The 10,008-nt window shown below is 36.9% G+C and overlaps 1 protein-coding gene across 6 annotated transcripts in view; it reads right to left on the reverse strand.

Annotated features, from left to right (window-relative positions):
• The window catches only part of tasp1 (taspase, threonine aspartase, 1), a 28,339-nt gene extending 18,538 nt beyond the window's left edge, over nucleotides 1–9,801 (reverse strand). The window contains exons 1-8 of one of the 6 annotated variants that reach the window (XM_026190220.1): nucleotides 9,783–9,801; nucleotides 8,830–9,034; nucleotides 8,569–8,636; nucleotides 7,191–7,259; nucleotides 4,849–4,969; nucleotides 4,021–4,105; nucleotides 3,865–3,944; nucleotides 3,598–3,704 (exon numbers count right to left, since the gene is read on the reverse strand). In XM_026190220.1, coding sequence (XP_026046005.1) covers nucleotides 3,598–3,704; nucleotides 3,865–3,944; nucleotides 4,021–4,105; nucleotides 4,849–4,969; nucleotides 7,191–7,259; nucleotides 8,569–8,636; nucleotides 8,830–8,992 — 693 coding nt within the window. In that variant the 5' untranslated portion in view covers nucleotides 8,993–9,034; nucleotides 9,783–9,801. Of the gene's footprint in view, nucleotides 1–3,597; nucleotides 3,705–3,864; nucleotides 3,945–4,020; nucleotides 4,106–4,848; nucleotides 4,970–7,190; nucleotides 7,260–8,568; nucleotides 8,637–8,829; nucleotides 9,035–9,286; nucleotides 9,510–9,531; nucleotides 9,747–9,782 lie in introns of those variants that run through there. The other 5 variants (XM_026190221.1, XM_026190222.1, XM_026190218.1 and 2 more) reach the window with 5 other exon arrangements.
• Nucleotides 9,802–10,008: the final 207 nt, after the last annotated feature.

A 10,008-nucleotide genomic window follows, 5' to 3' on the forward strand; every position in this document is an offset into this window, starting at 1 on the left:
TTCTGAACTTGAGATGTTAACTTTTGACTAACAATCACACTAGTAGGTGAAGGAACCTCTGTATGCATCTGTTTGCTTGTACCGTCTTCACAACTATTCATTAATTCGCACCTCTTAAGTCCAGTCCTGAAGAAGTGACAGTGTCAATGAGCTGTTCTCCTATTTTTTGTTAAAAACTGTTTTCTATTAGGCTTTTTTAACCACCATTTCAGTAAATATTAGCACCTTGCAATAATGTGTTTTTAGGGCACGGCATAAAATGACCTAGGCTACACTTCCCTGCACATGTTGTGTTATCCACCAACACTCGTAAACTAACAAGCGTTTAGAAAACACATCAACAAATTTTAGCACCGCAGTAAAAGAATTTATAGGGAAAAAAATGAAAATGGAATATCACTACACTGTGCATGCTGGCAATAGTGCTAAACTCAAGTAAATGCTATCATTAGTGGGTAACAGCTGCCTACTTGTCTATTTTAAAAGGGAACTGACTCCAAAATTAAGACAGCACTGCATGAAAATATGAACCACTCTTTCTTCACATTTCATAAAGATGTGCTGCTGGAATTCCAGTCCTCTGTTTTCTTCCTTGATTGCAGTTTGCTTTGGAAGTGACTTCCTTGTGAACCATCATGAGTCAGACTGCATGACAAATGAACTTCTACAGGGCAAATGTGCAAACTGGCATTATTACACATGATCACAACCCAGCTTCTACCAGAAACTGAAGATTACACCTTGGACTAAAAAGACAACAGTTAAAAAAAAACAACAATGGATCAGCTTGTCTCCTCTGCTTTCAGCTCTCCTAAATCACCCCTGGGACCTGAGCTCCAGAGGCCAAAAAGATCCAAGGCCAGCTATTTTCAAATGCTACAGACACCATCCTGTCATACATGATCAGTGTATTTGAACCCCACAGTAAATGACGACCGTAACACTTGTGAACATCTTTGGAAAAATAACACTTAATCTCGCCATGAGGACACAGGTACCAACCCTGGAAAGATTTTACTGGCTGGCAAAAAGACAGAGCCATAAAGAAAAGGCCTTGCATGTAAATTAAAATCAGGCTGCAATAACATTCTTTTCTGAGATCCCTCTCTCATAAGTCATTCTTGATACATAATGTTATTTCCTATTAGCTGATTTTACATGTCAGTGGCAGAGGAAACATTAAAGATGAGGTAAAGTATATTAAAATTCTCAACATGGACCGTCCCCATCAGAGTACAAGCTATTTCCAGATCAGCTTTAACTGCACCAAATGGCCACTTATTAATCTTAAGTGTTTGTCATATGTAAGTTTTAAATAAACATAGCAGACAGATGAAAACTGGGTGACTCAATCTTTTAACTCTAATTAAGCAAACTAGCTATTTGACATAAAAATCAATCACCGAATCAAACCCCATTTGATCACGGCTAAGTCAACAAACAGCTGGTCCTAGATGTTAGTCTTTCATTTAATGGATATATCATTAATAAAGACGATTGATGTAACTGAACTAAATAAACCACAATAGAATTCAAAAACAGATCCAATGAAGCAAATCAGGCTGTGTCTGTTTACACGTTTTACTCCATTTAACACAAATCACATCTGAACCAAGATAAACTTTCCCACCCTCTTCTGTGCTGCTTCCTCTGCTCGTGAGTTTGGAGCAGAGGGAGTTAGCGTTTCAGCTCATCATGAGGCCACCCTTCAGCTGTGCTCCTAGGAGCCCTGAAAGTCAGCACTAACTCTCAACAATCTTTCCTGGAAATGTCCACACAGCTGTCTCGTAATGCAATTGTCTTTGATGCCCTGGGAAGAACATGAGAACTGAGAAAATGTATCTTTGTGTCAGGCATGAACAGCCCTTTTCAAAAACCGCCACAAATTCCCTATCAGACTGAAATCTGAGCTTTGACTCGGACGCCCCGCAACATTCACTTTGTCTTTAAACCACTTCCATGTAGCTTTCGCAGTGTGCTTCAAGAGACTGACTTGGTGAGAAACAGATCTTCTGCAAAGTAGCAGTTCTCTTGCAGACTGAGTCTGAATGTCCTCCAGGATTTCCCTTTTATTCTCTACCTTTAGAAGCCTTCCAGGGCCTGCTGCTGAGAAGCATCCCCACATCATGATGCTTCACGATGGGGTGGCGTGTTTGCAGACGTGTTTGGTGTTTGGTGTTTGGTGTCAGCATTGAGTCTGATGCCCGCAAAACTCTTTCTTAGACAACCCCTTCTGTTCTTCCACTTGACTTTTGAGTCTCCCACATGCCTCTGGGTAAACTTTAATTCAGACTGGCTTTGTTTGTGCTGCTGTCCCATTAGAACCTGGGCAACAGGTTCAGAGCAGTCACAGGTGTCTTAGTGGCATCTCACATTTGTCTCCTCCTTGTTAATCAGTTTATGACGACACATGCCATATATCCTCCGCTTCTTAAAGAACTCCTTCTTTAACTGCATTTTCTCAGAGCTGCTTGGAGTGTTTTATTTTCATGGTGTTATTGTAGCCAGGAATGCCAATTAACCTATGCCTGGACAGTCCAGATACAGATGTCTATATTCTACAATCACATGAGACACATTCAGTGTACTCAGGTTACCTCCATTTAACTAATTGTGAGACTGCTAGCACCAACTGGCTGGATCTCAGTTGAAATAGGTCAGTCACTTTAAAGGGGGTGAAAATATTCAGTTATTTTACATCATGTGTTTTTAATAAATTAAAGAGGTGTTTTTGTAAATTCTCATAAAAAACAAAAAAGCCAAATTATAATGACCATTATTTTTTTTTAATGAACAAAAGGGGAAAAATCTAAATAGGTAAACAGCTTTTATAGGAACTGTATATCTTATTGCATAACCTTTAATAACCTGAGTTTCTGACCACATCAATCACCACCAAAAACACACACCAAGTGGAGTCGTCATATGTGGAGTCATGCTGATTTCTAATTAAACCATTTAAGACTCAACTTTCTGCCGATATAATAATCACATGCACTTTTTTCTTGTCGTTTCTGCCCTTTCTAGCCTTTGTTAGTCTGAAGGTTTGGGTTTATCACATTAGGTTTCATTCCAGCGCACAGTCCGAGTACTGCTTGCTCTGTTCAATGCTACAAACAGCTCCAAGTATATTGATTAGATGTTGCCTTTATAAGTTTATTTAACAGTTCTAGCTGCTACATTTTTCAAATGTCTTATAAAATTCAGAATTATTCAGAAGGAATTTTGTGGATATGTGGCTGTTATCCCACTTTTGAAAGCTTTTATTTTGTTAAACTGCTACTTTTCTCTTACTTTTCCATCTGTCTTATTTTTTAAAGTCCCTGTTCCTTCCTGCCATCACTTTAAAACTGCTAGTGCTAAAGTCTGTATAACCTTGTTATTATAATGAATGCTACTTGTTCAGAGCATTTTGTTTGACATAAATGGTAAAACAGTCAAATCTGTGGAATGAAGAAAAGACAATTTGATTGCTGAGAGGAAAAACTACCTGAATAAAAGCAAACTATCCATGCTGACTGTTAGAATGGATATAACACAGCTGAGAAAGAATATACTTACTACTGTTAAAATTTTAACTGACAACATATCACTCACGTTTTCACTTGATTGTCGTCTTTTCTTTGTCTGATTATGTCCTGTGTCCATTTTCTCTGCCAGCTCCATCTTTCGCTTGTTCCTCTTGTATGCAGATAAACTGAACTCTGGGTGTGACAAAATAGGTTTTTTTTTCCTGCATCCACAGAAATTCAACCATGTTTTTCTAGATATTTTTAAATGCAAGTATTTTGGGGTCACTTTATAACTGCGGTTAATTCGCGTCTTGGATAATTTATGTTTGCGAATCAGTGCAAAAGTACTTACTGGTGGCCATTTTATCTGAAGGGCATGGTGGTATTCCATGGCTGACAGCCCAATCATGTGCTCCCCGCCCCACTAAAAAGCTGAGAAAACAACAATTAAATTAGGGGTGGACACCATCACATTAACGCAAAGTTATTCATTAACCGCAATAATCACCAGGGTGGTATTCTGCCAGCTGAAAGTTTCCCTTTCTGTGCTTCACTCAGCAGACGGTTTGCAACCATTACTGGGTTCCTTATACCTGAAAGAAGAAGAATTTTTACAGGGCTTGCAGTTCACAGTAAGTGATGGTATTACTGTGTGAATAAATCAAGACACCAAAACTATTTTTTTTTAAACATCATATATCATTGTGACCCTTGAGGCAAATCAATAAAAAGACTAAACAGATTAGAAGATGAATATATACATTTTTACTTTGTAACATATTTTTGTTTTTGCTAGTAATCGTCACACATGTAGAGCTATGAATTCTGAATCTCTTTCAGCCCATTTAAACTCATTTTTTCAGAATTCCGAGACTTTATAAAAAGCACATGTTGGCTAGCTAAGCCAAATGCTTAACATGATGCAGACCTGGCTAAAAAAAACAAAACAATCTGTTGTATTTTGGACTGCATGGTAAGTGTCAGTTTTCACACCTTATCTGTTGTTTGGAGTTCTTGCAAAAGCAGAAAAAAAGGAAGGAAAAAAAAAGCATTTGCTGAAAGCCTTAAAGAAAAACACAGAATACAGTGATTGTATTAACATTAACATATTAAAAACACTTCCTGGTTGCCCTTCATCTAAAAAAAAAAAAAAAATGAGGTGATCCCACACTGGAATGATTAATGGTGCCAGCGGTTTTTAAATAGTAGAAAAGTCTGTCAGGAAAATATGACCTAGATTCTTGTCTTACTGTCAATATGTCCAGGTGACTGAAGTGCATGTAGCGCAATAATGTATGAGTATTATGCAAGTATCACCACACATGTAGTAACTCACCACTAAGAGCTCCTACGGCGCCAAAATGCAGAGACTTTCCATCCATGATACTTGCATCACACTCAATTTCCCCTGACAAATTAAGGTTGGAGCCCATGCCAGCATTTGTGAAAGGAGAGTCCTAAGGACAATTAAAAGAACAGAGTCCAGAATAAGACAGTGCCTGTCATGAACCGTTTTGTCAGTGTGAATATGATGAAGAAAAATTTTTCTTTTTTTTTTAAATTTTAACCACAAAAGAAAGCTTCATTCTTTGTTTTTTTATGATCTTCAGTTGGTCATTGTAAGTCTATGTCACTTTGTCAAATCGTTCAGATTTAGCATGTTTACCACAGAGAAGGTTAGGCAACAACACTTACAAACACACGGATACTTTCAAAACAGATCTGCTAAAGGAAAACTGCTACAATGATCAACCAAAAACCAACAATCAAAGAAAGATAATTAGCACCACTTTAAGTGTTATGAACCAAAAACCGCTGTTGTGAAACTTCTTTCTGTGACACAATAGCAATCAGACCCTGGGACACGCACACTGTTATTACTCTGCTGACTGTACATTTTGTGAGATTCTGGGGAAATGAGAATGATAAAGCAGACGCCTGTGTTTTTTCATACCATCCAATTATGATTTGTTTTTGAGGCCAATTCAGTGATTTCATTCTAGATTTACTTCTTAATTGCCTGCTTTCTAAGGAATTTCTTATGTATTCAGTTTCGCAAAGACAAAAAGGGTACGTCTATCTCAGCTAGCATGGAAAGCTTACAAAAAATAATTTTTTAAATCAGAAAATAACAAGTATGTAATATGAAATATGGACACATCAAGAGGAAAGTGTTTCATTAAGAGTCAGCTCATTTGGCCAAAGGACTGATGAGCTTATGCTGTGGCAAGACGGCCATTATCAATCATTCCATTCACAATTCACAAGAATCGCTACTCCTTTTACAGTATTGGTCAGAACTTGCACACAGTGGGTCTTCATCCAAACTGTACTCGAGGTTAAGTCCAGCAATTTGTAACTGCTGTTTCTGTCTTATGATGCACAGAAACTCTTCAAATAAACCATTCCTTTGCAAATGATCAGTTTGCAAAGGAAACAACTGCTCTTTCAAGATTTCTTTTAAATAAAAGGAAGGTTAGAAAGCAGCCTATAATTTGCTAAGAGAGCTAAAGTAATAACTTCAACTATTGTTGCCTTAAAAGCCTATAGTTCAGTTCATAAATACATTTATTCCAGACAGGCTGTGCTCAATTTTTAGAGGAAGTTTAACAAATAAATAATGCAAAATAAAAATACAGTTTTTAATATTTTGCCAGTTATTCAAAAACAGTCAGTACAGTTTGTGTAGCCACACTTCATTTATATAGAATAGCTGCTCTGAGCCCTAAAAGCACTCACTCTGTAAGACTGTCTTTCACTGAAGCTCCAATCAAAGGCTTTCAAATGGATTTGAGAACAGCCCAAAAGACCATTATTTGAATGCATATAATGTATATTTATTAAGCTATATATACATTCTGCTTATTTTAGCTTTTTGTTTTACTACTTTAAAAAAAGCTTTTCTTAAAGTATATCTTAACTTCATCTTAATGGAGGATTGCCACAGCCAGCAAAGATTATGGTTATCTTGAATAATGCAAACTTGTATTACTGTTTAAAGAAAGTATTATCCAGACACTGTCAGTAAGACTGGGGGTTTATTTTAGTCGCTATTCAACACAAAAAGGTCCAGTTAGCTCATCCTCAGTGGTAGCACTTCATACCATCACACTTTACGCTTTAAAGTGCTGCCCTGCGGATATTAGTGATCCAAACTGGAGCCCATCCGTCTGGTCCATCAAGACTCACTTTCTTGCCATCTGACCATAAAATCTTTTAAAAGAAAATCTGTCGCTGGGTATTTCTTGGCCAGGTCTTACTAGTGTACTTCAAGTTACGAATTTTATTTAGTGGCAGTTGTGTTTCACCCTTCTTTCATTGGCCACATCTCCAAACACTTGAAACTTTGTACTTTCTCAACACTCCAGGGAGGGTATATTTCAAGAGTAAGGTGGCAGTCAAATAGGTTCCCAGTGGACTTATTTAAAATTTGTCTTCTCCTGCCATTTTCTTGACACTGTTGTTAGTCTCAATAAGCATTTATTTGTGCAGTGGTCACCCCTCAATAGTCTGACTATTTCAAGAACCTGAAAGGCAAACCATTCCAGTGATCTGGGATTTCAAAGTTAACTTGTTTTTAAGGTGTATCTGGGACATAACATACTTGTAGATCTCGTGTAACTGAAAACTGTGTCAATATAAGTTAATTTTCTATCATCTGGATCAGAACCAACCAACCTCAAGTTCAACTAGTGCTGCAGCCACTGCCTCCACGGCAAGTGCCCCAGCTTTGAGCTGGTCAACAGCCTGCAAAAGAAACAAAACAGGTTTATAGTGAAAAACAGTAAATATATAACTAAACTCAGTTCATATGAACAATAATGTCAGTTATTTATATGAGCAAGACATTTTTTAATATCCCTGAAGCACCCAACTTAAAGCAATTATCAAATACACTTTGAATTTAACCTAAAGAGATACAAAAAAACTCTCTACATTAACAGGTTTAGGTAAAAAGAGGCATAAAGGATGTAAACATTAGATTAAAAAGACTCACAACTTGTCTAAAAGTCACATTGCTTCAAAACTGGCAAAACTATGTTTTCACAATTCATGTTTTACTACTTAAAGAAACTATTAGGAATTTCATAATGGAACATTATAACACATCACTCTTTCTAATCTAAGTGTGTGTGACAATATCTCTGTCACATGACACATCATTTTCGTTTGATGAAGAATGCGTTTGATTAGATAAATGCTGTTTTTCACTTTGCCCCCGTAAAATCAATCAAAAGATACACGTCTGTCTGTGTATGAGAGGAAAAGAACACAGACAGACTGCTAAAATCTTTTAACAAGGAAAGAAATTATCATTGGCATACAAGCAAAAGACTCATTTTCAAAGGGAACTGTTTCTGCATCGTGTTGAAACAAGCTTCTTATGCATCTACCGCTTTATTGTATTGCTTTGTTGTAACAGTGCTGGAAATAACCTGGGGCTCAATATTAAGGATGGAAGCACAATAAATAAAACTCAACATAAGTAAAAGAGGGTGCTTTAGAATGCAAAACAACAAAGGCTTTCCCACTGTAAAATGAAATTAACACAGGCAAATAAAAACTGGAATGATTCTGTATGAGTACTACAGTCAAAACACAGAAAAATATGCGGAGACAGGTGCTCTGAGAGACTCCCCATCTGACCAGAGAGAAACTGAGCAAACAAAAAATCCCAATAAATTGATTTTTAGGATGAAATGCTAAAAGTTTGGTAAACAATCTCAAACAGAAAACAACTAAGTCTATCTCTACATAAAGTAAATCAAGAGTAGAAAACCAGTAGTAAAAAAAATTGACTCTAAGGTGTCAACAAAATATGACTACCAACATATTTATTTACAGTTTAAAGTAAATGTACATGCAAATTAGGTCATTCTTTATAAAAAGCTACCTCAAATTATGGTCCATGTTGAGGTTATCTGTAATCAGCTAGTATTTTGCAGAATAGTGTCAAGTTATTTAGACAGAAGAAATACATTTACTAACATTGAACTGATTATGGGTAGCATAGCAAGTTTGCAGTTTGCTATAGCAGGCATAAAGGTAAACTTACTCGCTGGCAGGCTCTTTTGCATACATGCTTGTACTCCTTGGCCTTAGATTCTGAATGGTATCCTGCACCTAAAAGTAAATCGTTAAAGAAAAAGAACAAAAGAGGCTTTAAAAATACCATAGACGACCCCCTAAAACCAGGAAATACTTTTGAGAAAAGAGAAAATGTGAGCAGGTGTTTTGTGAATATCATACAACAAAAATATACTTGCATTTATATTTGTGCTTGATTCTGCCTACTAATTATGGTATATATAGTTACCTGCATGCACTAAAACAAAGCCACCAACGCCATTTGGCTTTTGACTCTTGCTTGATTCCTGTTTTTTGGCCCATGAGTTGGTCAGTGGAGAGGAGGGCTGCTTCTCTTCAGCAGAATTCATTAGACTTTCCATAACCCCCGCATAATTTGTCAAGCCTATCATTGCCTATCACACAGTGGTAAGAAAATCATTTTCATCGCATACCTGGAAGAGGAAAGGACATTGTCATTTCTGTCTAATACGACACTATGGAAAAGAGCCTCTTGTATACCAGCAAAGTAGCTCTAAACTACACAGATTTCCCATTGACTTAAAACTATAATTTCACGTGCACTGTATTCTTTTTAATGTTACTGTTTGCACATTTACAAAAAACAATAAACTTCGGGGATCATCCTGAATTGTCAGGGGCCAGAGGTGGATAAAAAAAAACACATTTCATGTACCCATTCTCACCCATGACATCACTCATCTCGTTAACGTTCACGTTATCAATAACTTTCAAAACAGTCGTTTCACTTAATGCAAAGCATGCCACTTTATGATTTACGTTGTTTTATAATAAAGAGGCGTTATTCCGTTTGTGTTACGTGCACGGTTGATAAGAAGGACACTGCAGACAAATAAGTTACTTCGAGTCAAGCTAGCAGTCTTGTGTTTTGCTTGTTAGCTCGCTAACACACCAATAAAACAATCCTTACTTACAACGTGCCCTTCTTTCCTGTAAGCGACACGACTGTCTGCTAATCACGACATTCACCTGGCATATGTCTTACAGGCAAAAACGTAGCATGAATCAAACTGAAACAAACTTTACTGTCAGACAGTTTCACTCTGTGCTATCCACGGCTAGCTAGTTAGCTAAAGGATACACAAGTGCTTCCTGGTTCAGATACACGTTGCTAAGGAAGTACGTTCAGCGCAAACATTGGTACACGTGGATGAGACTCACTTTTAGAGGAATAAAGAGTAAACGCTGGTACTGATGTTGGCAACTTTGTGACAGCTTTAAAATAAAGGTAAATAAAGTCATCGCTGAATGCTTTTTTTTTAAATTAATTTGACGTCAGTATTTTTTATCATTTGAAAAGCAAGAGCAATTTCAGTTCATTTAGTCTCTCATCCAATTCAGAAACTTCTGTTAAAACTAATTATTCTAATTCTCGCATGCGTTAACG

Source organism: Astatotilapia calliptera, chromosome 13 (genome assembly GCF_900246225.1).
Source record: "Astatotilapia calliptera chromosome 13, fAstCal1.2, whole genome shotgun sequence".
Lineage (NCBI taxonomy): Eukaryota > Metazoa > Chordata > Actinopteri > Cichliformes > Cichlidae > Astatotilapia > Astatotilapia calliptera.